The sequence below is a fragment of the Agrilus planipennis genome, unplaced genomic scaffold (assembly GCF_000699045.2).
Source record: "Agrilus planipennis isolate EAB-ADULT unplaced genomic scaffold, Apla_2.0 scaffold120, whole genome shotgun sequence".
Taxonomy (NCBI): Eukaryota; Metazoa; Arthropoda; class Insecta; order Coleoptera; family Buprestidae; genus Agrilus; species Agrilus planipennis.
The window spans coordinates 914,674-942,196 of record NW_020438891.1 but is presented as its reverse complement, the minus strand read 5'-3'; the positions used below and the strand labels follow the sequence as shown (position 1 = coordinate 942,196).

General features: G+C 30.3%; 7 protein-coding genes and 1 long non-coding RNA gene across 13 annotated transcripts; 4 read left to right on the top strand and 4 right to left on the bottom strand.

Moving 5' to 3' along the window:
- Positions 1-519: 519 nt before the first annotated feature.
- On the bottom strand, positions 520-1,595 carry LOC112906849. The gene is made up of 3 exons (XR_003232633.1): positions 1,447-1,595; positions 995-1,117; positions 520-655 (listed from the first exon to the last, which is right to left on the bottom strand). It is a non-coding gene; the product is annotated as an uncharacterized LOC112906849 (long non-coding RNA).
- A 1,150-nt stretch (positions 1,596-2,745) lies between these two features.
- On the bottom strand, positions 2,746-3,930 carry LOC108742939 (vacuolar protein sorting-associated protein 29). The gene is made up of 4 exons (XM_018478305.2): positions 3,766-3,930; positions 3,526-3,717; positions 3,237-3,472; positions 2,746-3,005 (listed from the first exon to the last, which is right to left on the bottom strand). The coding sequence occupies exons 1-4, from the start codon at positions 3,766-3,768 to the stop codon at positions 2,888-2,890; spliced, it is 549 nt and encodes a 182-aa protein (XP_018333807.1). The 5' UTR covers positions 3,769-3,930; the 3' UTR covers positions 2,746-2,887.
- An 87-nt stretch (positions 3,931-4,017) lies between these two features.
- LOC108742938 (cell cycle checkpoint control protein RAD9A) lies at positions 4,018-6,134 on the top strand. 4 transcript variants are annotated; one of them, XM_018478302.2, is made up of 5 exons: positions 4,021-4,522; positions 4,744-4,847; positions 4,897-5,161; positions 5,218-5,398; positions 5,564-6,134. In XM_018478302.2, exons 1-5 carry the CDS (start codon positions 4,489-4,491, stop codon positions 6,042-6,044), a joined length of 1,065 nt encoding a protein of 354 aa, XP_018333804.1. In that variant the 5' UTR covers positions 4,021-4,488; the 3' UTR covers positions 6,045-6,134. The 4 variants fall into 4 exon arrangements, with proteins under 4 accessions (XP_025837664.1, XP_018333804.1, XP_018333805.1 ...); XM_018478303.2 differs by having other exon boundaries at positions 4,022-4,522; positions 4,750-4,847; XM_018478301.1 differs by having other exon boundaries at positions 4,023-4,522; positions 4,591-4,847.
- A 183-nt stretch (positions 6,135-6,317) lies between these two features.
- Positions 6,318-14,045, top strand: LOC108742932 (probable ATP-dependent RNA helicase kurz). Its single transcript, XM_025981858.1, has 9 exons — positions 6,318-6,468; positions 6,520-6,696; positions 6,751-7,504; positions 7,683-8,756; positions 8,985-9,302; positions 9,369-9,895; positions 9,949-10,190; positions 10,284-10,600; positions 13,870-14,045. The coding sequence occupies exons 1-9, from the start codon at positions 6,394-6,396 to the stop codon at positions 13,944-13,946; spliced, it is 3,561 nt and encodes a 1,186-aa protein (XP_025837643.1). The 5' UTR covers positions 6,318-6,393; the 3' UTR covers positions 13,947-14,045.
- A 111-nt stretch (positions 14,046-14,156) lies between these two features.
- LOC108742933 (vacuolar protein sorting-associated protein 53 homolog) lies at positions 14,157-17,226 on the bottom strand. Its single transcript, XM_018478296.2, has 4 exons — positions 16,938-17,226; positions 15,235-16,883; positions 14,970-15,048; positions 14,157-14,897 (listed from the first exon to the last, which is right to left on the bottom strand). Exons 1-4 carry the CDS (start codon positions 17,028-17,030, stop codon positions 14,280-14,282), a joined length of 2,439 nt encoding a protein of 812 aa, XP_018333798.1. The 5' UTR covers positions 17,031-17,226; the 3' UTR covers positions 14,157-14,279.
- Positions 17,227-17,468: 242 nt separating this feature from the next.
- On the top strand, positions 17,469-18,708 carry LOC108742935 (thioredoxin-related transmembrane protein 2 homolog). The gene is made up of 3 exons (XM_018478299.2): positions 17,469-17,753; positions 17,809-17,989; positions 18,203-18,708. Exons 1-3 carry the CDS (start codon positions 17,610-17,612, stop codon positions 18,673-18,675), a joined length of 798 nt encoding a protein of 265 aa, XP_018333801.1. The 5' UTR covers positions 17,469-17,609; the 3' UTR covers positions 18,676-18,708.
- A 516-nt stretch (positions 18,709-19,224) lies between these two features.
- On the top strand, positions 19,225-23,226 carry LOC108742934 (bolA-like protein 2). 3 transcript variants are annotated; one of them, XR_001938747.2, is made up of 6 exons: positions 20,211-20,347; positions 20,425-20,624; positions 20,770-21,256; positions 21,355-21,671; positions 22,090-22,244; positions 22,763-22,852. XR_001938747.2 is itself a non-coding variant. In XM_018478297.2 (5 exons), the coding sequence occupies exons 1-5, from the start codon at positions 20,302-20,304 to the stop codon at positions 23,036-23,038; spliced, it is 1,326 nt and encodes a 441-aa protein (XP_018333799.1). In that variant the 5' UTR covers positions 20,211-20,301; the 3' UTR covers positions 23,039-23,226. The 3 variants fall into 3 exon arrangements, 2 of the variants coding, with proteins under 2 accessions (XP_018333800.1, XP_018333799.1); XM_018478297.2 differs by lacking the exon at positions 22,090-22,244 and having other exon boundaries at positions 22,763-23,226; XM_018478298.2 differs by lacking the exons at positions 20,770-21,256; positions 21,355-21,671; positions 22,090-22,244; positions 22,763-22,852 and adding exons at positions 19,225-19,698; positions 20,020-20,114 and having other exon boundaries at positions 20,201-20,347; positions 20,425-20,517.
- Positions 23,227-24,787: 1,561 nt separating this feature from the next.
- LOC108742936 (60S ribosomal protein L22-like) lies at positions 24,788-25,690 on the bottom strand. Its single transcript, XM_018478300.2, has 3 exons — positions 25,579-25,690; positions 25,174-25,314; positions 24,788-25,102 (listed from the first exon to the last, which is right to left on the bottom strand). Exons 1-3 carry the CDS (start codon positions 25,585-25,587, stop codon positions 24,830-24,832), a joined length of 423 nt encoding a protein of 140 aa, XP_018333802.1. The 5' UTR covers positions 25,588-25,690; the 3' UTR covers positions 24,788-24,829.
- Between the last annotated feature and the right edge of the window lie 1,833 nt (positions 25,691-27,523).

Below are 27,523 nucleotides of genomic sequence, written 5' to 3'. Positions count from 1 at the left end.
CCTTCACGCTTTCTTCAGGACTGTAGGTACTGCTACTTTACAGAGTGAACAAGCAACCAATGTTTTATAACACATGTCATTCCGAGTTTTTATCCTAAAAAATAAAATATTATGAGAGTAATTAGATATAATTAATCTAGCCTCCCTATTAAAAAACCTGCATAATATGATATTAAAGTAATGCCGAATCCTTTCCTCTTTTAACATCAAAAATATATTGTATACTGACAGTAATGAACTTTATAAGCATTTTTCTTTAAATAATTGTTTTCAAATGAAATTAGTTACAATAAGTACCATGCCTAAGTTAATAATGGAAAGTTGTAATAATCTAAAAACATTAATTATGACTTACAAGTTTTTAAATGAAGACTTAAAATAAATTAATTACATATTCTCACCTTAATTATTAAATGTAGACTGTGACATTCCAGAGTTTGCAGGTGTGATAAGCAAACCAAATCCAGGAAGAATTCCATGGCAGAAAAATTGTTGTTTCAATGGAATTCAAATAAATCTTCAGTTGCTTTCACCCATAATTAAAAATTATCTGTATAGCGTTGCAAGGTGAAGACGAAAACAGCAAATCAAGAATGTAGTTCAGGATAGACGCCATTCATGTAGACTTTAATTGTTCTTTCATTTGTTGGATAATCTGCAGAAATAAACAAAAAACCTATTATTTAAGGATTAGTTACACTTCTATATAAAAAAGATATGAAATGTTTTAAAAACATGCACCAAAAAGCTACTAAAATAATTGAATGTAAAACTACGGATTGTATAAGCTAATACTTTTCTTGTTAAAACGTGTCTATATTATAAAAAAATTAAACTCCTAATTTCAATAAATTTTAATTGTAGACAAACAATACAACAATAATAATTTAATGGTGAAGAAGTTGTTGTGTCTACAATAAATAAAATTTCTTGAAAATTGGAATTAGATTGAATAAAGTAAAATTATTAAACGCTAAAATCTTTAAAATCTTACCCAAAATATTTCGAGGCTCTTTATTAGTGTGGAAGGAACGTTACATTCACAAAAGCTCTTCGCAGTATTAATATTATTACGTTGCAGCATAATCTATTTTTAAGACCCTTGGTATTGTAAAGCCTATTTAAAAACAAGTGTATTAATTAGTTTATAGCAACTATGCACTTATTCTTTTTTATAAACGCTAATTTTATTACCAAAAAACTTTATAAAATCAACTTTTTTGTATTGAACTGATAACTGATAACTTTGTTATATTAAACAGACAAAAACAGGTCTCAATGCTTTTCTTAGATTATCAAATATAGCGAAGCAAAGTACATACACATTTACTTAAAAACTTAATCAATAGGAATCGTAAAAGATAATCCGATACCCAATAATAAAAAAACATACAACAGATAAAATCGTAATTGCAGAATCTATTTATATAGAAATTTTGTGTGTACCTGTATTTTTTAAATTTTTCTATCAAAAATGCACATAACAAATCACTACTAAAACCGACTAAAACTCATAAAACGTAGAACCAGCAGCAGACCGGTGAGCGAAAAAGGAAATACGTCATCGACGAGATTTGTTAATGAAGATAGTATCACAATTATATTTAGTTTCTNTCTACCTGACTAAACTTCATGTCTCAATTCCAATGTCAACTAATGTAAAAAATTACCCAATTTTTTTGTATTGCACTGATAGCTGATAGCTTTGTTATATTAAACAGACACAAACAGGTCTCCATGCTTTTCTTAGATTATCAAATATGGCGAAGCAAAGTACCTACATACATTTACTTAGAAACTTAATCAATAGGAATCGTAAAAAATAATCCGATACCCAATAATAAAAAAACATACAACAATCGTAATTGCAGAATCTATTTATATAGAAATTTTGTGTGTACCTGTATTTTTTAAAATTTTCTATCAAAAATGCACATAACATATCACTACTAAAACCGACTAAAACTCATAAAACGTAGAACCAGCAGCAGACCGGTGAGCGAGAAAGGAAATACGTCATCGACGAGATTTGTTAATGAAGATAGTAACACAATTATATTTAGTTTCTTTTGCTAAATTGTCGTTGGTTTTAAATGCCGTTTTAAAAAAATTCTTTGATAAAATTTAAGCGTATCCACTGTAACTAATTATCACAATAATTAGATAATATGAGACATATTTGTATCTTAATAATCACATACGAGCACCTGGGAACGAGATTATCTGAACGTTACCCAAATTGACGCAAGGGAGCGCTCTTGGCAGTATTCTAGACTGGCGCGAAATATTTAAAATTGGAAGAATAAAAACATTTTCTCAATTGTAAAACATCAAATACTTTAATTTTTTATTGTTTATAATTTTGAATGTCTGATATATTATAGTAACAACGTTGAGTGTTAACCTAATACTTAATAATTTCTCATTAAAAATGTTAAAATTTAATTTAAAAACCAGTGAACATTTTGGTTTTGAGCTTACTTTGTTTATTTAACTTACTCTATACTTACTTTCTTCTCCTGAGGAAGTCGAGAATTTTTATCGAAAATTTAAGAATAAGAATGAACGAGTAACATAAGAATTGTCCAGTTTCCAAATTTCATCAATTTTACGGCATACATTCATATAAATTAAATTTGAAACTCAGGTAGTAGATGAGTTATTGACGCAACTTTTGTATATACATATACAACGAAATAATATAAATTTTACTTTATTCTTAGTCAAAAAAACTATACAATTAAAATATATACCTTATAAAATCTCATTATTATAAATGATATAATGCATAGAATTACCTACATCTTACAGTAAACTCATTATTTTTTATATAGAATAATTGTATAAATAATGGAATTACCAGATTCAAAATAAAGTTTCAAAATAATTAATTCTTCTTATATTCTATTCTCTCAACCTTAACTTCATCCCCAACTAACTGATAAACGTAAGTCACCACAGTTGTATTTTGTATATCCATTAGCACAAAAGACGGAGTGATTTGACTAAAAATAACTATTTAATATACCTTCATTGATTATATATTAAATGTTCCACCCCAACATAGGTCAGTCTACAATTTCATTATTACTAAAAGATGTGAATTTGTATAAATTCTGTATGTGTACAGATCTTGTTTAAAACATTATTGAGGCTTTTATTTTTGGTGAGTAAATGAGGAACCATACTGGGGCGGGATATATCCTACATATTGCATTTTAGGATAAATTTCTTACATGTCTAATGCATTGTAAGCTCCTGTAGCACTTCCAGGGTTAATGTAAAATTTATTTTCATGTTCATAAGCCTCAAACCTATGAGTATGCCCCGAAATAAGAATATCAACATCAAGCTGCCTCTGTATTAATGCTAAAGATTCTGGGTCACCCCATGGCACTACTTGATGACCATGAGACAATCCTATTCGAAACTGTCCCACAGTAACAACTTTTTGCTCAGGATAATTTAAATTCTAAAATATCAAACGGTTACATACCCATATGAATATAAATATACTAACCCTACATCATCAAAGTCACCCCTTACAACATGAACATCACTTGCCAATGTTTTTAAGTAATCATATGATTCTTTAGTGCATAGATTTCCTGTACATAAAATATGTTGAATTCTCCCTGGAACGAGCAGCTTTTTAAATTTCGCTGGTAAACTACTACAGCGATGAGGAATATGCAAATCACCCAAAACTAAAACTAACTATATTTTCGTGAAAACCCACAATCCAAAAATTGCATAAATCTTTACCATTTTAATTCCGATGATAACAGTAAATTCTTACCATTTATTAATAAAAATTTGTAATCTTTAAACTACTGTTTAAATTTACTATAGTATTATAACCTTCACTGGTACGTCAAAAATTTGGACTGAGTGGTAATCATAGATAAGAGATTATAGTTTATACATACTGTGATTATAGTGTATTATATATTATATCTAAGGTACAGTGGTAGTAATTAATAAACTGATCAATCTCATATAATCATAAATGATATATCAATATATGCTGAACCTAACGCAGAGATTTATTACGTCAGTAATGTGTAATACATAGGCGTAACAACAAAATTGAACTTTCATCATTCAATATAGTAATTGAAAATAGTATCTGACATAAAACGTATGGGAAGTGCATCCGTAGGCGACGCCATTCTGACTAGTTAAAAGTTAAAACATATTATAATTACACGTATTCCTAACTTCAAGTATTTTCACAGGTTTTATTTTTTGTCTCATTTCTTACAAAAAGTTGTTTCCACTACAACACTGGCTATCAGTCAAACATAATTACGAGAGAATTTTTCTTCAATCTATGGATTGCTAATTATATGGCGGTTTAACAAATTCAATTTAAATTGACTTAATTCGATAGTATGTTTTTCCTTATAACAGCGTACAATGGCATATATTTTCTATAATTTTAACTGATGAAACTTCCACACTGTTTTTATTAATATTTTTTATACTATGAATTGCACAATTCCAGCTGGCAATTTGAAAGGTATACAGTTTGTAAGGTTATTTGTAATATTCACAATAATATTTATATATTACATTTTTATTTGGCAGTATTAACTAAATCGCTGCAGACATTGTCTAAAATAGGAGATGAATTATATATAGAAGTTACAAAAGAGAGTTTACTTTTCCGCTCCATAAATGCTAACAAAACGGCATTTTGTTCTTTCAAATTCTTTAACACATTTTTTACAAGTTTCGAAGTTGCAGACATTGACTCTGAATCAGATGAAAATCCCAAATTGGCACGTAAAATACAAATGAAAGCAATACTAGCAATATTTAAGCCTTTGCACAAAGACAAAAATGTAAGTAGGTAATCTAATATTGGTATTCAATCTAATTTGATATTTTCAGTTGGCATTTTGCCATGTAGAACTCCAATATGAAAGTATTGTAATCATCTTTAAAATACAATACAAATTTGATGTTACTGTATTGCACAAAGTTCATTTGTTAGACATGGAATTTTGGCAAGTGAATTATCCAAACGATTCGATGAATCAAGTTACTGGTACAGGACACTGTTTTTCACAAGTTTTATCGAATTTTCAGTTAAACAATGACGACTTGGGTCTTGAAGTCATGCACCACAAGGTGGTAATGAGAAATTATGATGTAGGTAATATTTTTCTTTCATTAGTATGGTTCAGATTATCTTTAAGTTCTTTGTATTAGATGAGACAAATGTACTAAAGTGCATTAGATCACAGTACGTATTAAATGCAATAGATTTTGTATCATTTAAAATTGGTCAGCCCACAAATATAACATGTTCTCTGAAACCCTTTCGAGCTGCTGTGCAGTTTGCAGAACATTTCAACTTGAAGCTAATTCTCAATTTTGAAACTGCTGGAAAGTAAGTAATTTTATTTTTATTATTTATGCAGTTTAAAAATTGTATCTCCAATAATAAAATCGTATAGAAGTTTAGTGGCCTACTAAATGTTTGGAGAAATTCCGAATTGAAAATTGTACAAGCTTAATAATCCTGTACATGTTTTTAAAAATGTATTTTTTATAGGCCTGTTGTTTTGATTATAAAAAATCCTACATTTGAGGTACATATTGTAATGGCAACCGTTAGTTCTGATGGCTCGACACAGTCCTCAATTAGCACAACTGTTTCTTCTATTCAAAAGAAAGTAATGAATACAAAAAAACATTCAGATGCCAATTTAACAATTGAAGACCGAATAGCTCTGGAAAATGTAGACTGGAATGATGAGATAAATAATTTAGATGAGCAAAGCAAACCAAAATTAAAACCAGCACTCAACAGTTTATTTAACAATCAATTAGGAAGAGGTCATATACAAAAGGACAATGATATAGACAACCGAAAATTGAATATGGATGTTGAAGATGATGATATTATTGAACTATCTCAAAGAAGCAAACGTATAAAAACAGTTTTTGAGCGTTGTTATGAATCAACTTTTCGTGAAGAAAACTTTGATTATGGAAAAATACTAGTAGCTAATAGTGATGCAGAATCAGATTAATATAATTTCGTAATTTATTCTACAGAACTGTACAAAATATGTTTAACAAATACTTATTCCTAATTTAAATAAATTCGTTTTTACTAAGTATTTTATTAGTATGATTATTTATTAATGTTATCTCATATTTATTCATGTGTTTTCTCTAACTAAATAAGTATATTTCAAAAAAGCAAACTACTAAATGTTTGTGTAGGAAGAGTGATCTAAATCTAAGTTGAATTGAATACACCTTATGCAATTAAAATAAAAGACGTTCAATTATCTATGATTACATACTAGAACATAACCCCAACAATGGGTTATAACCTGCATAACATGTAACCTACAAAGATTTGAAATTTTTAAAATGATTAAGAAACGATATAACTGGAAGGCAAGGCAGCCAGTGAAAACTGTTGTTGATAATTCTGATACTCGGAAGGTAACAAAATTGTCAATTTTCAATTTATGCCTCGATTTCTTATTTTTTTAGATTCAACTTGATTTAAATGTAGAAGGGACCTACGACGATTCTAATGTACTTGCATTACCTTCGAAAAAACGAAAAACAAAAATCAAACATACAAAATCGGAACCAACTCGTATACTTTCAAAGAAACAAAGAAAACGATTTGAAAAGATTATTGAAAGGAAAAATAAAAAGATTAAAGTACTGTAAATCTAACATATAATTTAATGAGTTTTAGAAGGTTTATGTTTTCAGAGGGCAGGACTGCTAGAGGAACTAGCTAAAGTTCAGGCATCACCTCAGGAATTAGAAAAATTAACTTCAATTTCATCAGTGCAAACAAAGGGTCTCAAGCGACATTTCTCTGAACAGCAAAATGTTAATTTTGAAGATTTTGACTTCAATTTAGAAGATATTGGAGATACATCAGGCAAGAATAAAGTTATTATAAACAGTATAAAAGGAGCTAAAAGAAAAAGAATATTATTGCAAAAAGCAGATAAGAAAGTTAATGATCCCAATGTTGTTGGCTTTGATTCATCTTCGGATTCTGAATCAGATCTACATACTGAAAATAATGAAGTCAAAGACAAAGAAAGTTTAAATGCAAATGAAAATAATATTGACAGTACTAAAAATGAAGATAAAAATTTGGATAAAGATAAACAACAACAGCAAAGCCTACAGAAAAATAAAGAAGGGAAGATAAAAGAAACTAAAATTACTGAAGAATGTAATCTGGAAAATAAAGAAAAGGGAAAAGAAACTAAAATTGATAAACAAAATAGAAGTAATGGAGATGGCAATACAAATAAAGAAGATAAGAAAAATAATAATAAAGAAAGATATAATCTGAATCATTTGGAAAGGAGACCTGCAATATTTGTAGGTATTAAAAGAGATTCTAAAATTCAAAAAGCCAGGCTGAAATTGCCAATTTTAGCAGAAGAACAACAAATTATGGAAATTATAAATGAAAATTCAATTATTATTTTAGCTGGTGAAACAGGTACACTTTTTATCTAATATGTGATAATTAGTTAATAAATTTATTCCCGAAGTGTATGTTAACATTAAAATTCACAACCTTTCTGTTTTATTTTACAATAATTGGCATATGAAAAAAGAATACTGTTAGGGCAATGTTTCATTTAAATTTAAGCTTACATTTTCAATTTCTTTTTTAGGAAGTGGTAAAACCACTCAAGTTCCGCAATTTCTATATGAGGCTGGTTATGCATTGGAAAAAATGATTGCGGTAACAGAACCGAGACGAGTAGCTGCAATATCAATGTCTAAACGTGTAGCCCAAGAAATGAGTATGACCTCCAAGGAAATCTCTTATTTAATTCGTTTTGAAGGTACCGTTACTGACCAAACGAAAATTAAATTTATGACCGATGGTGTACTTTTAAAAGAGGTCCAAACAGATTTTTTACTGACTAAATATTCAGTTGTTATACTGGATGAGGCGCATGAAAGATCTGTTTACACTGATATATTGATAGGTTTATTATCTCGAATAGTACCTCTACGAAACAAAAAAGGAATTCCTCTAAAATTAATTATCATGTCCGCTACGTTGCGAGTGCAGGATTTTACAGAGAACGTGCGTCTTTTCAAAGTCACCCCACCTCTGATTAACATTGATGCCCGGCAATTTCCGGTTACCGTTCATTTTAACAAACGCACGAATGAAAATTACCTACAAGAGGCTTTTATTAAGACTTCAAAAATTCATAAAGAAAATTCTGAAGGAGGGATCTTAGTATTTGTGACTGGACAGCAAGAAGTAAATATGTTAGTAAAAAAATTAAGGAATGCCTTTCCCTTCAGAAATAAATACAAATTTGAAACTCAAAACGAGAAAGAAATCAACGATGATAACAGGGACGAAGAAAACATTAATTTACAAAAACGCTTACGGAAAAAGAAAACGAAAATAATTCCAGAAATTAATTTAGATGATTATAGTTTACCAGGAGATAACGAAGACTCTGAAAATGAGGAATTAAATTCAGATGAAGAATTTGAAACTGAAATGACAGTTGTATCTAATAACTCACAACCATTGTGGGTTTTACCCTTATATTCCATGTTACCTTCGCATAAGCAAGCAAAGGTATTTCAGCCACCTCCCCCTGGCTCTAGATTGTGCATAGTTAGCACAAACGTGGCAGAAACAAGTTTAACTATACCAAATATCAAGTATGTCGTTGATACTGGAAAAACAAAAATGAAATTGTACGATAAAATTACAGGTAATTGCTTACATATTTCTGATAATGTGACCACATTAAGTTTATTATTCCCATCATTCAGCGTTAAATATAAAAATCTGAATGGGAGTACTATAATTATGTTTTTACCTGTAAATGATATAATTTAAAATAAAAATTACTGAAAATTTGTTTACACTGCATTATTCAATATAAATGCTAAAACAACTTATATGCTTAACAAAATAAGAAGCACTGTAACGTTTTTAGGAGTTACAAGTTACATAGTGACGTGGACAAGTAAAGCGTCTGCAAGTCAACGAACTGGAAGAGCAGGCAGAATGGGACCTGGACATTGCTATCGATTGTACTCCAGTGCAGTCTTTAATGACATTTTTCAAGATTATGACACCCCTGAGATTCAACAAAAACCGGTCGATGATCTTTATTTACAGATGAAATGCATGAATATCGATAAAGTTGCAAACTTTCCCTTTCCCACGGCGCCCGATATGTTACAGTTAAAAATGTCAGAAAATCGACTGACCACTTTGGGAGCTATTAAAGACAACAGAGTAACACCTTTAGGTAAGAAAATAAAGATAACATAATAATAATAATGCCTAGATACTATTAATCTTTTTTTCGACAAAGGTCGTGCCATTTCGAAATTTCCAGTACTTCCCCGTTACGGAAAGATGCTTGCTCTAAGTCATCAATATGAGCTACTTCCCTATACTATTTGCCTAGTAGCTGCTCTCTCTGTTCAAGAAGTTCTTTTAGAAAATCCTATTGGACAAACTGATTCAGAAGAAGTTAAAAATGTGAGACAAAAATGGATTTCATTGCGTCGTCAATGGGCTGGAACTGGGAATTTTCTACTTTTGGGAGACGCGATGGTTCTGCTAAAAGCTGTGGGTGCTGCGGAATATGCTAATTCAGAGGGAAAACTAGAGAAATTTTGCATTGAAAATGGTCTGCGATACAAGGCTGTTGTAGAAATAAGGAAACTGAGAATTCAACTAACGAATGAAATTAAGACAAATATGCCAGAAATTGACATAGTCGTTGATCCCAAGCTTAATCCTCCCACAGACTTACAAGCAAAACTTCTGAGACAAATTATGCTCTCTGGAATGGGAGATCAAGTGGCCAAAAAAATAACACCGGATGAACTAAAGGTATCCTTAAATACATCTTATTAAAATTGAAAAACAAAAAAAATTTCTAACAGGACGGTGAAGAAAGGAGGAAATATAAATATGCATACCACGCAAATAATATGGAAGAGCCTGTATATCTACATCAAGGTTCGGTTTTAAGAAAAAATTTGCCCGAATACGTAATTTTCCAAGAAATATACGAAACGAATAAGATGTACATGAGGGGCGTGACTGCCATCGAACCCGAATGGTTACCTATCTATGTTTCTAATCTCTGCAATCTTGATCGACCATTAACGGAACCGGAACCATTGTAAGTTTCGAACAAATTTTTCGAAAAGCATAAATCGTATTTAACTTTTGGACAGTAATACGCATTTTCTTAAAATAACTGAATTTCTTTTAGTTACGATGTGAATTCAGACAAAATCTTTTGCTATGTAACCGGTACTTTTGGTTCACAAAACTGGCCAATTTCAAATGTAAAAGTTGAATATCCTGAAACTCTAGATGCATATAAATGGTTTTCCAAATTCCTTTTGGAAGGAAAAGTGTTCAACAAATTAGAAAAATATAAAAGCGTTCTTTTAAGTTCACCGAGTATGATGGTGAAGACTTGGGCAAAATTACAACCTAGAACAGATGGTATTTTAAAAATGTTAGCTTTTAAACACACTCGTTCTAGGGCAAAATTGGAAGAATTATGGAAAGAAAATCCTAAGTGTAAGTACATCTAATATATATTTCGTCTTATGACTAATGGATTTTTAGTAAGAAAATATATGTACCTATTTTGATATTAAAATTCATTTTCAGTTTTACTCACAGAATATTTAAGATGGCTACCGCAATCAGCTNATGTTAACATTAAAATTCACAACCTTTCTGTTTTATTTTACAATAATTGGCATATGAAAAAAGAATACTGTTAGGGCAATGTTTCATTTAAATTTAAGCTTACATTTTCAATTTCTTTTTTAGGAAGTGGTAAAACCACTCAAGTTCCGCAATTTCTATATGAGGCTGGTTATGCATTGGAAAAAATGATTGCGGTAACAGAACCGAGACGAGTAGCTGCAATATCAATGTCTAAACGTGTAGCCCAAGAAATGAGTATGACCTCCAAGGAAATCTCTTATTTAATTCGTTTTGAAGGTACCGTTACTGACCAAACGAAAATTAAATTTATGACCGATGGTGTACTTTTAAAAGAGGTCCAAACAGATTTTTTACTGACTAAATATTCAGTTGTTATACTGGATGAGGCGCATGAAAGATCTGTTTACACTGATATATTGATAGGTTTATTATCTCGAATAGTACCTCTACGAAACAAAAAAGGAATTCCTCTAAAATTAATTATCATGTCCGCTACGTTGCGAGTGCAGGATTTTACAGAGAACGTGCGTCTTTTCAAAGTCACCCCACCTCTGATTAACATTGATGCCCGGCAATTTCCGGTTACCGTTCATTTTAACAAACGCACGAATGAAAATTACCTACAAGAGGCTTTTATTAAGACTTCAAAAATTCATAAAGAAAATTCTGAAGGAGGGATCTTAGTATTTGTGACTGGACAGCAAGAAGTAAATATGTTAGTAAAAAAATTAAGGAATGCCTTTCCCTTCAGAAATAAATACAAATTTGAAACTCAAAACGAGAAAGAAATCAACGATGATAACAGGGACGAAGAAAACATTAATTTACAAAAACGCTTACGGAAAAAGAAAACGAAAATAATTCCAGAAATTAATTTAGATGATTATAGTTTACCAGGAGATAACGAAGACTCTGAAAATGAGGAATTAAATTCAGATGAAGAATTTGAAACTGAAATGACAGTTGTATCTAATAACTCACAACCATTGTGGGTTTTACCCTTATATTCCATGTTACCTTCGCATAAGCAAGCAAAGGTATTTCAGCCACCTCCCCCTGGCTCTAGATTGTGCATAGTTAGCACAAACGTGGCAGAAACAAGTTTAACTATACCAAATATCAAGTATGTCGTTGATACTGGAAAAACAAAAATGAAATTGTACGATAAAATTACAGGTAATTGCTTACATATTTCTGATAATGTGACCACATTAAGTTTATTATTCCCATCATTCAGCGTTAAATATAAAAATCTGAATGGGAGTACTATAATTATGTTTTTACCTGTAAATGATATAATTTAAAATAAAAATTACTGAAAATTTGTTTACACTGCATTATTCAATATAAATGCTAAAACAACTTATATGCTTAACAAAATAAGAAGCACTGTAACGTTTTTAGGAGTTACAAGTTACATAGTGACGTGGACAAGTAAAGCGTCTGCAAGTCAACGAACTGGAAGAGCAGGCAGAATGGGACCTGGACATTGCTATCGATTGTACTCCAGTGCAGTCTTTAATGACATTTTTCAAGATTATGACACCCCTGAGATTCAACAAAAACCGGTCGATGATCTTTATTTACAGATGAAATGCATGAATATCGATAAAGTTGCAAACTTTCCCTTTCCCACGGCGCCCGATATGTTACAGTTAAAAATGTCAGAAAATCGACTGACCACTTTGGGAGCTATTAAAGACAACAGAGTAACACCTTTAGGTAAGAAAATAAAGATAACATAATAATAATAATGCCTAGATACTATTAATCTTTTTTTCGACAAAGGTCGTGCCATTTCGAAATTTCCAGTACTTCCCCGTTACGGAAAGATGCTTGCTCTAAGTCATCAATATGAGCTACTTCCCTATACTATTTGCCTAGTAGCTGCTCTCTCTGTTCAAGAAGTTCTTTTAGAAAATCCTATTGGACAAACTGATTCAGAAGAAGTTAAAAATGTGAGACAAAAATGGATTTCATTGCGTCGTCAATGGGCTGGAACTGGGAATTTTCTACTTTTGGGAGACGCGATGGTTCTGCTAAAAGCTGTGGGTGCTGCGGAATATGCTAATTCAGAGGGAAAACTAGAGAAATTTTGCATTGAAAATGGTCTGCGATACAAGGCTGTTGTAGAAATAAGGAAACTGAGAATTCAACTAACGAATGAAATTAAGACAAATATGCCAGAAATTGACATAGTCGTTGATCCCAAGCTTAATCCTCCCACAGACTTACAAGCAAAACTTCTGAGACAAATTATGCTCTCTGGAATGGGAGATCAAGTGGCCAAAAAAATAACACCGGATGAACTAAAGGTATCCTTAAATACATCTTATTAAAATTGAAAAACAAAAAAAATTTCTAACAGGACGGTGAAGAAAGGAGGAAATATAAATATGCATACCACGCAAATAATATGGAAGAGCCTGTATATCTACATCAAGGTTCGGTTTTAAGAAAAAATTTGCCCGAATACGTAATTTTCCAAGAAATATACGAAACGAATAAGATGTACATGAGGGGCGTGACTGCCATCGAACCCGAATGGTTACCTATCTATGTTTCTAATCTCTGCAATCTTGATCGACCATTAACGGAACCGGAACCATTGTAAGTTTCGAACAAATTTTTCGAAAAGCATAAATCGTATTTAACTTTTGGACAGTAATACGCATTTTCTTAAAATAACTGAATTTCTTTTAGTTACGATGTGAATTCAGACAAAATCTTTTGCTATGTAACCGGTACTTTTGGTTCACAAAACTGGCCAATTTCAAATGTAAAAGTTGAATATCCTGAAACTCTAGATGCATATAAATGGTTTTCCAAATTCCTTTTGGAAGGAAAAGTGTTCAACAAATTAGAAAAATATAAAAGCGTTCTTTTAAGTTCACCGAGTATGATGGTGAAGACTTGGGCAAAATTACAACCTAGAACAGATGGTATTTTAAAAATGTTAGCTTTTAAACACACTCGTTCTAGGGCAAAATTGGAAGAATTATGGAAAGAAAATCCTAAGTGTAAGTACATCTAATATATATTTCGTCTTATGACTAATGGATTTTTAGTAAGAAAATATATGTACCTATTTTGATATTAAAATTCATTTTCAGTTTTACTCACAGAATATTTAAGATGGCTACCGCAATCAGCTTATGGAGAAGTTAGTTTAATGTGGCCTCCTATTTAAAATTTACGCCTTGAGCGGTATTTCTGTATAATATCAATATTAAAGTCAATTTTTGTAAATAAATTTCATAATTTCAGTAAAAACATTAGTTTTTATTTATATTTATGATTGTTTTTTTTTTGGGAAAAATAAAAAGACAAAGGATCACCATACAGGGAATATAAGCGTATTTTTAATTTATTTTTGAAAATATCATGTACTTATATAATTTAATTTCAATGCATATGTATTTTCAAACGAAAAATCGATAAAAATATTTAGTGTAATCACAGACATATAAATAACTAATAAAAATACTTTATGAGATTTACAATAAACTAACTGACTATATAATTACTTTGGCAGGCCCTTTTTTATAAGCCTTTCGAGTTTTCGTATTCTCCCAGATTCTTCATCACAGAAGTGTTCATCTGGGTGCTTTCTTTCAGAAGAAGGTTTAGCCATTTTAAACATCTCCAATAAGGTTGCTTGTTCTTGTTTTTTGATGCTCTTCATTTCCAAAATTTTAGTAAATTCAGACAATTGACACTCCGGCAACAATTTCATATATTGTTCTATAAAAGATTTGGCTGGTTCTGTTGGCGTCATTACAACTTTTAAGATCATTTCAGCTTTTGTTATTCCTTTTGTTACGACTTTGGTATAAGCTGCGGGGGCTTGACGGTTAATTTGAGAGGAAATTAAGGGAAGATTCAAAAGAACTGTCTTAAGCATGTGTGTATCCAAAAGGAGCTGTTCAGCGCCCTCTGTGTTGATAGGCTTGCACTTGTAAATACAATTGATGAACTTGGGGATAAAAGAACTTGCAAACTTTATGCAAAACTGCGTGAAATACTTGCGCGAATGAGTGAGACTATCACGAATAGTAGGAACAGTCATTCTAAAGTGACTCGTCATATCTGTTATGAAAGGACTTTGATCTCCCACACTGTCAATGTTCTGCCATGGAATCTAATATTAAATTAGAAAATATGTATATATCTTTAGTAACCATTTAATTATTTTACATCTAACAGTAATTACCTTACTCATTGCCGTTAAAGCTGGTTCACAAGCATTCTCTAAATCTTGGACTAACAGTTGAATACAATTGGAGATGACACTAAAATAGTTGATAATAAAAATAATCATCTAATGACATTCCAAAAGGAACGTATCTCTTCTTGTGTTCAAACAACTCTATGCTTTAATATAATCCAAAGGACACAACATAGATTTTGAAAAGCACTCTACATATTTGACTTTTAATCATGTATATCTTCAAGTTTTCTATCCTTACAAAACTTACTTATGAAATGCATCCTGTTCTTGATTTAAATTGATTTGCTCTGCTAAACCTGGCTCAGTCTTTTCCTTTAATTTCTCCTCCAATTGTTGTGTAGTTTCCAAGCAATACTCCGCTGTGGTTAGAATACAACAGATCTTTTTCACCTCGTCATTACTAAACCTAATAACTTCGCCTTCTTTTAAAAGCGACGAAAAATTTTGTATCAATCCTGAAGTAGACATTTTCTGCAAATCTCGTGTTAAAGATTGCACACTACTTCCTAGAGATTGTGTTTCGACTTTTGGAAGATTGTTTTGCAAAACTTTGGTGGCATATTCTCTCAAAAATTTTTGAAATGTCTTTGTCAAGTCCAACATAGCTTGACCTTTACTAAGCTGATTACACTGAATCATACTCTTCTTATAAAACAGAAATAAATCAGCACAACTTGGAAGAACGCTTGCCTGATTTTCATTACTTTCTGTAATGACTAGCTGCTTTTCATCTTGTACAAAGCGTTCCAATAAATCAGATAAGTTACGATCAACACTTTCAACATAAATATATAGATAAGGAATAAAACATGTACCTATCAAACCAGCAAATGGAAAGTCTGATAGATTCTGATGGGGATTATTTTTATTAAGGTCATTTTCGGGAATTGTAATTCCTGTGAATCTCCTTGAAAGAAGATTTTCAAAATTACTTGTCTTTTGAATGGCATATAGTAACAATTTTACATCAACTTCATGTTTACGCTTAGCTAATATTTTTCCAAGTTCTTCACGGGTATCATGACAAAATTGAACAGCAATTCTCTCTGATACTTCCCAATTCTGTGGAAACATTGTACCTAATTTGTCTTCAAATTCCAAAAGGTGTTTCTTCAACCATGCATATCTTTTATCAATCTTATCTAACCATGCAGTGTCTTCAGTTTCTTGGAATAAATGCCTATATTCCTGAAGTTGCAAATTGACAAACCATTTTAGTAGATCTTTCTTAACCTTGGGGTCTAAAATGGATACCACCAAACAAGCTGCTGCTAATTGCTTATTAGGAATAAAACTCTTTGTATTTGTGCCTGAGAATGCCTCCTTGAAGTCGTGTGTTATTTGTTCAGCTAACTCTACATGAATTGCTTTAACTTCATCACTTAATTTTTTAATTTGTGGAATGTCAGAGTAATTTTCAAAATGAGTCATAACTTCACTAATTGCCTGTAATGGCAATGCAATTTCCCCATACAGACGTTTTTGTGTTAATGTTTTTAATGTGTCAACACCTCCAACAAGCATATGCAAATGATTTAATGTGGTAATGGCAAGAGTCAAATTGCGTTTAGCACAATCTAATTGTTTTATATCTCTTGTTATTTCACCTACCATCTCTTCTGATTTTTCTGCACGTTCTTTAATATCCTTTATTTGAATAAAGAGTTGTTTTATCACTTTCTGTGCTTCATCTAATGCCTGACGACCGTCCTGACTAGCAGTCGTTTGGTCCCTTACAACAGTACTAATCTCATCATCAATAGTTTCAATTTTCGTTTGCATTTTTGCAACAACTTCATCAATATTTGATAAAGATTGTTCAGTAGGAAAGAGAGAATTTATATAATCGATAGTATTGAAGTCAGGCTGATCCAATGGATCAGTGCTGGGTAAAACCTTCCAGAAAAGATATATTAAATACATAAAATATTATTGTTATAGGTTATGTACCTGCTCAATAGCTTTTTGCACTTCAAGTGGAAAGCTTATAATTAATTCTTGAGTATTATCATCAAAAATTTCATCGTCTTCTATTGAATCCATAGTTTCACTCTCTTAATTAGCACTTTAACAATTATTTGTAACTTTTGTTTGACACTAATTAACCACTATAACCTCTACTCCAAAACTGACATAAACATAAAACTGTCTGCAACTGACACTTGAACTAAACTACTTTTTAGTTTAACTGCACCGAAGATGTATTGTATATTGTATATTGTAATTTGCTCACCGATATGTATATGTATATTATACAAGGTGCAGTCGTAATGTGGTAGCAATTAAATTTTAGAATGAAAAATAATGTAAAATTTATTAATTGATTAAATAACTTAAGCATTATTTAATTAATATATCCTAACAGGTTAATTAAATTTAAAATAAAATTATAATTAGGTACTCTAGATTAGAAAACGCTATAAGAATCATAAGTATTGGCAATAACGCAAGATGGTACATTCAAACTATTGCGGTAGATTATTTAAATGTGACACTTGTACTAAAAATTGTTTTTTATTGATTATATCAAGTTATATGATGAAGATATACTGCGGTTTGAACATGTTATAAACTAATTTATCTAATTCAATCAGAATACCTATCTTAAACCTTTTCAGCAAAATGTACCTAAAGAACGATTTAAAGCAGCTGTTAAAGCCATATTATATTGTAAACATAATTCTCAGCATTTCTTACATAATTTTAAAGAAATTACCTGGAGTGTGCAATTATATTTTCTCAACTAATGATTGTGAGCTTGATGGGGTAAGATTAAAAACAAAAGAAAATTAATTGCTTTACTATGAATAGCTATTTTTAGCGTGAAACAGAATTATTGTTCTTTCTATTGATTGTGGTAATGATAAGGACAAGAAAAAGTGGAAATGTAACTATGATCAATTACATTTCATCCAGTTTTATTTACACAAAAGTAGCCAATTTGGTTCTTTGGTTCTATGCAGATTACATTTATGGAACAATTTATGGCATATTATTTATATGTAAGGCTAATTATTTACTGTCCCAACAATACCGATTAATAAATAATGAACTTTTTTAGTGTTGGTTATAGTGCTGTGTAGAAAATAAGTTTGCAACAAGTTGTTATTAACGAAATATAATTCATTTTAGACATTAGGAACTCTTTTGATAAATTTTATATGCTTCAATATTTTGATAACTATATACTACTAGGCAATTTTATTTAATTTCAGTATCAGCACTATGTCTTCCTGAACCTACATATTCTGGTCCAGACAAAGTGATATACTTTCGTGACGCAAAAGGATTAGAAGACGAATTAAATCGCGATAAAAAGAAAGTATGGCTGGTCACGTTCTACACCATGTGGAACCCAAATTGCGTCAGTTTTGCACCGACATTTGCGAAACTGAGCAATGAATATTGCTTAGAAAATCTGGGTTTCGGAAAAGTCGACGTTGGTCGTTATCCAGAAGCGGCCGCAAAATATAAAATAAACGACAGCAGTTTGAGCCAGCAATTACCAACGGTAATTCTTTTTGTAGAAGGAAAAGAGACTATAAGACGACCTGTTGTTGATTCAAAAGGGAAAGTTGTCAAATTTATACTTTCCCCTGAAAATATCAAAGCTGCGTTCGATTTAAATAATTTATACGAAAATTGTACAAAAAATTTGAAAACTCCGAAACATATTAAACAGGAATAATTTACCTTTGGAGAAAATATATTTTCGAATTTTCTTTTTTGTTTTTTGAAGTGGTCCTTTTGTAGTGGGACTAATAACGTAGGAACAGCTTTGTTAAATATGATTGATAAATTATGAATTGTCTTTAATGTTAATGTTTATAACATTTTTGCATATTGAAGGTGAAATTTCTCTAACAATAAATAACAATAGGAGAAACCTAGGTAAAACTTTAGAAGTGAATGTATTTATTTTGAAATTAATGACACGTTGGTTTATATAAAAATAATTGAATAATTTTTATAATAAATGATATGATTGAAGGTTTGCATTTTAATCAAAGAACAATGCAGTATTTGTTATGTATTTTTAAATACACTACTTTTGAATCGTAAATATTTTAATGACTCCTGTCTGCGCCGTTTATCTAAAAATATTCATAGGATAAATTTCTCATTTTCTTAGTTTTAGCTTTTCTACCTTGTTTTAATGTAAATTGGGTTGCCTATTTTAACATGACCATAACATGATTTAAGTCCATAGATTTTACCCATAGATGAATCATAGAGATAAATAATCTAAATATACCATATCTGAACTTTAATGTTATGTTTTAATCTCAAAAATTAGAATATTTGTATAAAACAAGAAACATTTCCTCGAATTTAACAGTTTTGATCATAAAACCAACAATTTTTTTTTTATTTCGGAAGGCGTGTAATAAATGTAAATTAAGTGGTAAAATTTCTGCCCGGTGTGCATTTAGTACGTTTCCTCATGTAACATTGTTATCATTTTACCTCAATTTAAAATAAATGGTCGATCTAATTTGTTTAGTGTCATGTTTATTTGCTGAAGTAAATTGTGGTGTAATTTTTAAGCCGGCTCCCAGTAAAAACCGATAAATTGTGAATAAATCAAGTTCGTTCATTTGAGGTTAAGAACTAATTAATTTACAACAATTTTTAAAATACCGTTAGTATGTCTTATACAGAAAAATATATTAAAGATAAGTTAATCAAAGAGCTGCAGGCAACATATGTGGTATGTATAACTTTTTTTTTCTTCAATGAAATCATTTACTTGTACTGGTAGTGTTAATTTTTAGTTGTTTATCTACTTTTTTCGCAATAAGTCTCAACAACTTGAACTGATAACTGATAAGCATGGATGAATATTTTTTTTCAAATTACTATTTGTGCGAAACTGTTTTACAATTCAATTAGTTGTAATGTAATAGTTGCATAAATTTTATTTTATGTATTATTGTTATGGTTCTAAAACTGTAAAACACTTTTGTTATTTAAATAGCGAGTTCTTTTTTTAAATAATAATAATAATACACACGTTTCTATAAATACTTAGGAGGTAATTGATGAGTCTGATGGATGTGGCGGAAAATTCTCATGTACAATAGTGTCAGACAAGTTTGAAGGTAAACCTTTGCTCCAAAGACACAGGTAATTTGTTTTCAATTTTTTTTATTAAAGTTTGTGTAAAATTTTCCGTGATATATATCTATTAATGAAGTTCATAATTACAACAGGCTAGTAAATTCTGTGTTACAAGAAGAATTAAAATCCATTCACGCATTCTCTCAAAAAACATACACACCAGAACAGTGGGAAGAAGAAAAGAAGAAGTAAAATGGTAGAAAACAATTTCCAGCAATCATCTGAAAAACTACACTCTGGTAAAATAATTTCACTTTAATTTATGCTGAAGTTTAAGTAATATATAAATACTTTGTTAATCTTTAAATAATTTTAGAATTGCTTATAAAAGTATCAGCACCTGGTAAAGTTATTCTACATGGAGAGCATTCTGTTGTGTTTGGAAAACTTGCCATTGCTGCAAGTCTTGGATTACGCACAAAACTTTCTCTTTCTGAACTAAAAAGTGATATTGAACTTAACATGCTGACTATTCAGCTAAAAGATCTTAATTTGATTCAATCATATGACGTAAAGGTAATTTTTAAATGATTATTGGTGATTAAAACGATTATGATAAGTACACTAATTGGAATGTAGCAACTAAAAGAATGTATTTAAATTTGCGAGATTTGCTCCATTATAAAAAATTCAAGACCTATATTTTAAGTTTTTATTTCAGATTATTCAACAAGATCTTTTAGCAAAATGTCGGTCTATAATAAAAAATAATCCGAATTATAGCTTGGAAAATCCACAATTAATTAATCATGAAGAAATTTTACAAATCACAGAAGATTTTGTTACCAGATATTCCAAGCCACTCAATCCCTATCAAAATATTGCTCTTGTATCTTTATTTTATCTATTTGCTGGTACTTTGGGATCAGTTGATATCAAACTTCGACCAATAAATATTAATTTGGAGACAGATCTCACTATAAATGCTGGAACTGGCAGTTCAGCTTCCTACTTAGTTACTCTTTCTGCGGCCTTCATTCAGTATATAAGATTTAAAGCAAATTTTGGAAAAAATCAGATTAAAAATGGGCAAACTAAACATAGAAATTCTGAAGTTACAAATTCAATTAAATTTGACACTGATGATCTTCAACTGATATCTAAATGGGCTTATAATGCTGAAAAAATTATTCATGGTCCTGCATCAGGTAATTTTTTAATTGAATCTGAGTAAATTTTATGTACATTTTGAAGTGTTTCTGTTACACCTCTTCATGTTTAAATAAATGAATTTTGTTTTTTGCAGGCATTGATAATACAATTTGTACTTTTGGATCAATGGTTGAATTTCGGAAAGGATCACAACCAAGAGTAATTGAATTACCTACAAAGTTTCGTATGCTACTGATTAACAGTATGGTAACAAGAAACACGAAAAGCATGATAGCCGTAGCACAGGAAACGAAAAAAGAATTTCCAACTGTTTTTGATTCGATTTTAGATGCAATGAATGCTGTAGCTGAAAGTGCCTTAGAAACAATCATTCGCCTTAGTCAACTTAAAACCGTTGTGGAACATGAAAATTGCGATTCAGAAATGGTCTCGCTTTTTAAGCGTCTAGAGGTTCGTCACAAATTTTAGAAATTACAGCTTTTATGTGTATGCCATCGTAGCTATAGATCTCAATTTTTTTTTATATATAAATTATTGCTAGTGACACTTAGTTGTCCCCTTAAAAAAAGGAGAAATTGTATGATTTGTGAGTAAAAGAAATATATTTCATTCTCAGATTCAATTTTTTACTTGCAAATTAGATTTTTATATTACCATACATTTGGACAAAATATAACAAAAATTATGAGACTTAGCTTCAAGGAAAGTTCACCCTTACCCAATTAACTGTCTTTATGTAAAATGTCAGGTCTAAGCTCTTAAGTAATTATTTTCAAGCTAGCTGAACCGATTCAAATTTAAACGGGTACCGTTATCGATGGTACTTGCACATTAATTTTAGAGACATTTTCAATAATTTTAGTTTCAGGTTTTACTATCAGCTATTTGGGTTATATCCTTTTTGTCTACAAGACAAAAACGCTTTTTTTTACCATTTACCTTCCCTAATATCTTTTAAATAAGTTAAACCGATCGGCTTTACCACATTTCACTCATCTTATCTACTACCTGCCTACTCCTGGAGTATGTATGATTAAGACTATTACTGATCCTACAAGTTTTGTCTGTAAAATATCTATACCTCTAGCTTTATTTTTTTTTTTTTCAGAAATTAACAGACATGAACCAGAACCTTCTTGCTGCTATAGGAGTTTGTTAAAGCTGGTTCACAAGCATTCTCTAAATCTTGGACTAACAGTTGAATACAATTGGAGATGACACTAAAATAGTTGATAATAAAAATAATCATCTAATGACATTCCAAAAGGAACGTATCTCTTCTTGTGTTCAAACAACTCTATGCTTTAATATAATCCAAAGGACACAACATAGATTTTGAAAAGNGTTCGACAAATGAGAGAACGCGAGCGCTCGTTGATCTTGAAAAACAAGATGTCGTCGTGGGAGGGAAAATGGCTGCTGCTGCTGCTGCTGCTGATGCTGCGGCGGCAGCGGCGGCCATAGCTGGGGCGTGAAATATGAATATGTCTGATAAGTGATAATGATTGTACTATTGTTTTATTTATTTTTTTTTTTTTCAGAAATTAACAGACATGAACCAGAACCTTCTTGCTGCTATAGGAGTTTCACACCCGAAATTGGATAGAATTTGTTCAATTTTAAAAGAGAATGGACTACATGGGAAACTTACTGGTGCTGGAGGCGGAGGATTCGCTATTGCTTTAGTGAATCATTACCATCCCGATGATAAAATTAAAGCTTTAATGGAAAAATTAGAAACGGAAGGTTTCAGTGTACAACTTACTGATTTGGGTGGACCAGGAGTTCTTATAGACGAATTTAAAGTTAATTCCTAATACTTAGTTACTTATTTCTTTCATGTGTTAATTCACTAAAATACGTACTAGATAAACAAGTAAAAAATGAAACATTAAATATGTTGGCCTAAACTGTAGAAATGTCTCTTAACGAAAGTTTTTCATGTCAAAAACAAGAAGAATGCTTCCATTTTCTACTAATAAAATACATTATCGTTCTCATGCTTTTTATGTATAAATTATTAGAAGACCTTAATACTTTCCCTAATATACCGCTTGTTAGGTGTGTACATTCGTTTACATATGAAGCAAGAAAACTTCGTGTTTCGTGTTGCTATTGGCATCAACTTATAACAGCAGAACAAAAAGTATTTAGAATTAAAATGCTAATGCAACTTACATATGATAGTGGTGGGTTCTTTCCATGTTTTGTTGAGACTGCAAATGTTTAAAAGTCCAGAGTATCTCACAATTGTTTTCCGAACACTCCCGTAACCGAACCGAAAATTAAAAAACTGTATACTACTTTCGTGCGGTTTTAAAATCGCGAATAATGTAATTTCGACTATTACTACCACATTAATACGAAACGTTACCGACACTTGATCATCTGGAATTGAAGAAAAAAAATGAATTAGTATTTAAAACTTATTTTTACTTATTAGTTATCACCGCACTATTTCTTATCTAATAGTTCTTTTTTTATACGCATATTACGAATGTATTGTTCGTTAAATAAACAAAATTGTAACTCATTAAATCGTTATATATAAATATATATTATCGTTTAAGAACTAACATTAAAAACTATTGAATTTTTGATGAGACAAAATTGTTTAATCTTCAAAAGTACTCCTGTACAAATCGGAAATTAAAAAAAGATCGTATACGTTTGATTAGAGTGCCGAAATGTCATGGTAACTTATATATTCTTAAATAATAGCATCAAAAACATATTCTTTTAATGAATTACATTAAAATAAATAACAGTTTACTATATCACAAAAAATTAGCAGCTTAAAACAAGCATTGCTTTTTTCTTTTTTGAACTATAACTTTAAGATATGGATTTATTTGTCCTGTGTGAATTATTTTAGAAATAAGAGTGGACGGAAGTAGTGTTTTTGATAATAAATCAAACAGAATGTAGTTTAAATACAAAAACTGAATGTGTAAACAGGGCCTTTCATGTGGTACTCCTATTAATTTTCATATTCCAATCAACTTATTTTCGTATTCAAAACAAAGCACGTTTTACTGCTTTATATTTTAAATCTAGGTAATCACACACAAACTGTCCTCCAAATAGACCCCTTACTGCCATTCTTGGCACAGAATTCTACACACTATATATTTTTTAATTATTTATGCATATTCTAATTCTTTTTTATATTATCTTTACATTACCATTGCCAATTTAATTTCAAAAACAACTGAAAATTTTGTGTCAATTAGGACGGTTTCTTAACCAAATTTTGCATTTTTAATTATTCAAGGAGTATAATGCTAATTTACTACATTAATTAAACAGTAGTGGAATTCAAATTTTAAATACAACAGATGAACCTACCTTTTTAATAGTCAAATTAATAAGGATAAGCAAAATTTTATCATTGGTAGGTTCCACATTTTAATAAATATTTAGGTTTAAAATTTTGCCAATTAGCCATATTAAAATGCATTTTAACCCAAACAAAAACTTTAAAACATCTAAAACTCAATTGCCAATCAATTAAACTCCAACTTTCTCTTTTAAGGAATATATGGTAAAAAAAAAAATAGACAAAAAGTAGTTTTCTTTTTTATTTTGTTATTACCAATCTAATGAGCTTATTCGTTATCCTCATCATCATCATCTTCTTGGTTGTTAATCTGGAAGTAACGAAGTTCATAGTTTTCTTTTCCACTAGCAACAACTCGTACCCAATCACGAAGACTATTCTTCTTAAGGTATTTCTTTGTCAAGTATTTCAAATAGCGTTTAGAGAATGGTATGTCTGAAGTGACAACGATCTTTGTATTCTTCTCTCTTACAAGACTGACGTTGTTGCCTAAATTACCTGTCTTTCCATTAACTTTAATACGATCTAACAAGTACTTTTCCTGTAAAAGTAAAAGCTGTTATGAACATCTAAGAGTTAACACAGACTATTGTATATTCTTAGTCTACTTACAAAATTAGCAACATCCATTATATTGTCTTCACCTGGATGAGTGCAATCTATTACAAAACGTTTGGATTCCTTCTTTTTTGATTTCTTTGTGCCTTTTCCTCGGATTTGCTGTTTCTTCGGTCCCTTGGCACCAGCATTTGTCTGGAATCCACAACAAAGTAAGTTGTGTTTCAGCCAGACATTTTAATTGTCCACACCGAAACTTTAAAGTTTAAATAGAAATAAAATAAAATCCTACCATTAAATAAAAATGAATAGAGTTTTTGAGGTTAAAGCAACATGGAAACAAGATGTTGAAAAATTTTAACAATCGTCAATCAGTTTTACAAAATTGTTTACTAATTTTATACATAACATTTTACACATTTTAAATATTACAATATTTTTAGTTATTAAAATACTTACGACTGCCATTATTCTTAATTAAAATTAAGAAAGACTGGTAAGAAAATAAAGTGACGAAAACGAAAACCACAGAATGAAAGCCTATAGAAGAAAATAAATGAACCATAGATTCTAAAATAGAAAAGATCATAGATTAATGAACTATTAAAGATCATAGATATCCGCATGTATGCAGATACAGTACAAATAGTTTAATCAAATCACAGAATTCTATTAATGATATAATTTAATACAAACGTAAAAGTTAACTTTGTTTTTGTCAATTCTTGGATATTAAAAATTGCTACTTTAACGTTGCAGTTAAACTTGCTATTTATTAACCTATTAAGATAAATCTTTTATCAACTGTATTCATAGCATACGAGCAACGCTCCGAAACATATAACAAGTGTGAAAATTACGCACGACACTTCTCGCGGGCTAGTCTTGTTTTAAATTTAATGATTTTTCACTGTTGGTTCCTTCAATATATCGATAGGGATATATTTATTTATTACTCAATATACACTTATGTATTACATACTTATTGTGGTATAACACCTAAGACATTTCAGATATTATTTGATTTTGTAACACATAACAAAGCAGATTCGTATGTAATTCAAGATTACAAACATTTTGCACATGGAATGTAACTATTTCTTGTCAAAAAATAGTGTTCTCATTTTCATTATATTTCTCGATTACAGTTTCGCACTAAAACTGGACAGTTAAAGAGCTGCTGGTGACTGACTACTTCTATTGATAAAACATTACAATCATCATTTTAATAGTAATTATCATTATTTAATTCATTACTGTTAACGAGTGCAACAACTACGGATTGAACGCAATAAATGCGGCAGTTTTAACGCAAAACTGTGGGTTACAAAATAGACCAATCAAATTAATCTTTGAAATGCAAAGTAATCGCAACTCATACTATAAAAAATAAAATTTATTTTGCAGTAAATATTCGAGTAATTCAAACTGCTCAACAAAAATGAAGAAAAACTGCGACCTTTTATTGTAAAATAAATATACTTTAGAAATACGATTAAAAATTCTACCAAAAATTAAGATAGAATTTTGTATAATTTTGTCATAAATTTTTCTCATCCCTCTTAGCAGTTTCATGAATTTTGCACATTTGCATTAATAGAACATTTACAACAATTTTATGTTTTATTCTATATTATATCACGATTGCTTCAAATTTTCAACCAATGAAAGATTTTAATTTGACTGGCCTGGACTTACCAAGCTTCATTCTAACTAAACAGCTTATTTTTCATGACATCACAGTTACTATCCTAAAATGCCATACATTTAAAACTGATCAACATTTCAATATATTGCAATATGATATACTTAGTAGATTGTTGTTGGTTAGTTAGTCTATTGCAGATTTTTTTAAACGACATCTTTAAAGATCTCAAACGCAAGAATCTCTGCAAGGAACCACATTTTAATTTTTACGAAAATACCTTTTTTAAGCAATCGTCTGATCTAACAAAAACAACTTATTTATTGTTTAAATAAGTACTGAAATATGTACAAAAGATTTTTTTCTAGTTAGAATTCAGAATAGAAAAGAAACACCAAGTTAGATAGTGCAAAACGCCAAGATATTTAAAATAAGAATAAGGCATTGAACGAAATTATGATGAAGTTTTGTCAATGACATTAAAAGCTTACCAATCGTCAATAAAGAAAAAGTCGAAGAAGAAATGCAGTTGATGAACAAGGCAGTTCTTACAACTAAAACTGTGCATATGCTCACCGTAGAGGTGTAGTAGTGAAAAATACCTTACAAACTAGATTTTTAAGTACAAAAGAAGCGTTATAGTTATGGCAATACTATATTAACAGGACGAACAAAACTATCAATCTACTCGAAAAATTTTTATTGCTGTAATGCAAACGTATTAAGCTCAAAGGCAAATTACGTACTTTTAAGCCTTTT

Excerpts from the sequence above, each read along its gene's own strand:
- LOC108742939 (XM_018478305.2), bottom strand. Across the intron at positions 3,473-3,525 it reads TAAGGGGTGACTTTGATGAT|AATTTAAATTATCCTGAGCA; the intron begins GTAGGGTTAGTA and ends TTGATATTTTAG. Across the intron at positions 3,006-3,236 it reads GCTTACAATGCATTAGACAT|TCAAATCACTCCGTCTTTTG; the intron begins GTAAGAAATTTA and ends AGTTATTTTTAG.
- LOC108742938 (XM_018478301.1), top strand. The coding sequence starts at position 4,489 with ATGAATTGCACAATTCCAGCTGGCAATTTGAAAG. Across the intron at positions 4,848-4,896 it reads CTTTGCACAAAGACAAAAAT|TTGGCATTTTGCCATGTAGA; the intron begins GTAAGTAGGTAA and ends TGATATTTTCAG. Across the intron at positions 5,399-5,563 it reads AATTTTGAAACTGCTGGAAA|GCCTGTTGTTTTGATTATAA; the intron begins GTAAGTAATTTT and ends TATTTTTTATAG.
- LOC108742932 (XM_025981858.1), top strand. The coding sequence starts at position 6,394 with ATGATTAAGAAACGATATAACTGGAAGGCAAGGCAGCCAGTGAAAACT. Across the intron at positions 7,505-7,682 it reads TATTTTAGCTGGTGAAACAG|GAAGTGGTAAAACCACTCAA; the intron begins GTACACTTTTTA and ends TTTCTTTTTTAG. Across the intron at positions 9,896-9,948 it reads TAACACCGGATGAACTAAAG|GACGGTGAAGAAAGGAGGAA; the intron begins GTATCCTTAAAT and ends AATTTCTAACAG.
- LOC108742933 (XM_018478296.2), bottom strand. The coding sequence starts at position 17,030 with ATGGATTCAATAGAAGACGATGAAATTTTTGATGATAATACTCAAGAA. Across the intron at positions 16,884-16,937 it reads TGCAAAAAGCTATTGAGCAG|GTTTTACCCAGCACTGATCC; the intron begins GTACATAACCTA and ends CTTTTCTGGAAG. Across the intron at positions 14,898-14,969 it reads CTTTAACGGCAATGAGTAAG|ATTCCATGGCAGAACATTGA; the intron begins GTAATTACTGTT and ends ATTTAATATTAG.
- LOC108742935 (XM_018478299.2), top strand. The coding sequence starts at position 17,610 with ATGTACCTAAAGAACGATTTAAAGCAGCTGTTAAAGCCATATTATATT. Across the intron at positions 17,754-17,808 it reads ATGATTGTGAGCTTGATGGG|CGTGAAACAGAATTATTGTT; the intron begins GTAAGATTAAAA and ends AGCTATTTTTAG. Across the intron at positions 17,990-18,202 it reads TTATGGCATATTATTTATAT|TATCAGCACTATGTCTTCCT; the intron begins GTAAGGCTAATT and ends ATTTAATTTCAG.
- LOC108742934 (XM_018478297.2), top strand. The coding sequence starts at position 20,302 with ATGGTAGAAAACAATTTCCAGCAATCATCTGAAAAACTACACTCTG. Across the intron at positions 20,348-20,424 it reads ATCTGAAAAACTACACTCTG|AATTGCTTATAAAAGTATCA; the intron begins GTAAAATAATTT and ends AAATAATTTTAG. Across the intron at positions 21,257-21,354 it reads TATTCATGGTCCTGCATCAG|GCATTGATAATACAATTTGT; the intron begins GTAATTTTTTAA and ends TGTTTTTTGCAG.
- LOC108742936 (XM_018478300.2), bottom strand. Across the intron at positions 25,103-25,173 it reads TAATGGATGTTGCTAATTTT|GAAAAGTACTTGTTAGATCG; the intron begins GTAAGTAGACTA and ends TTACTTTTACAG.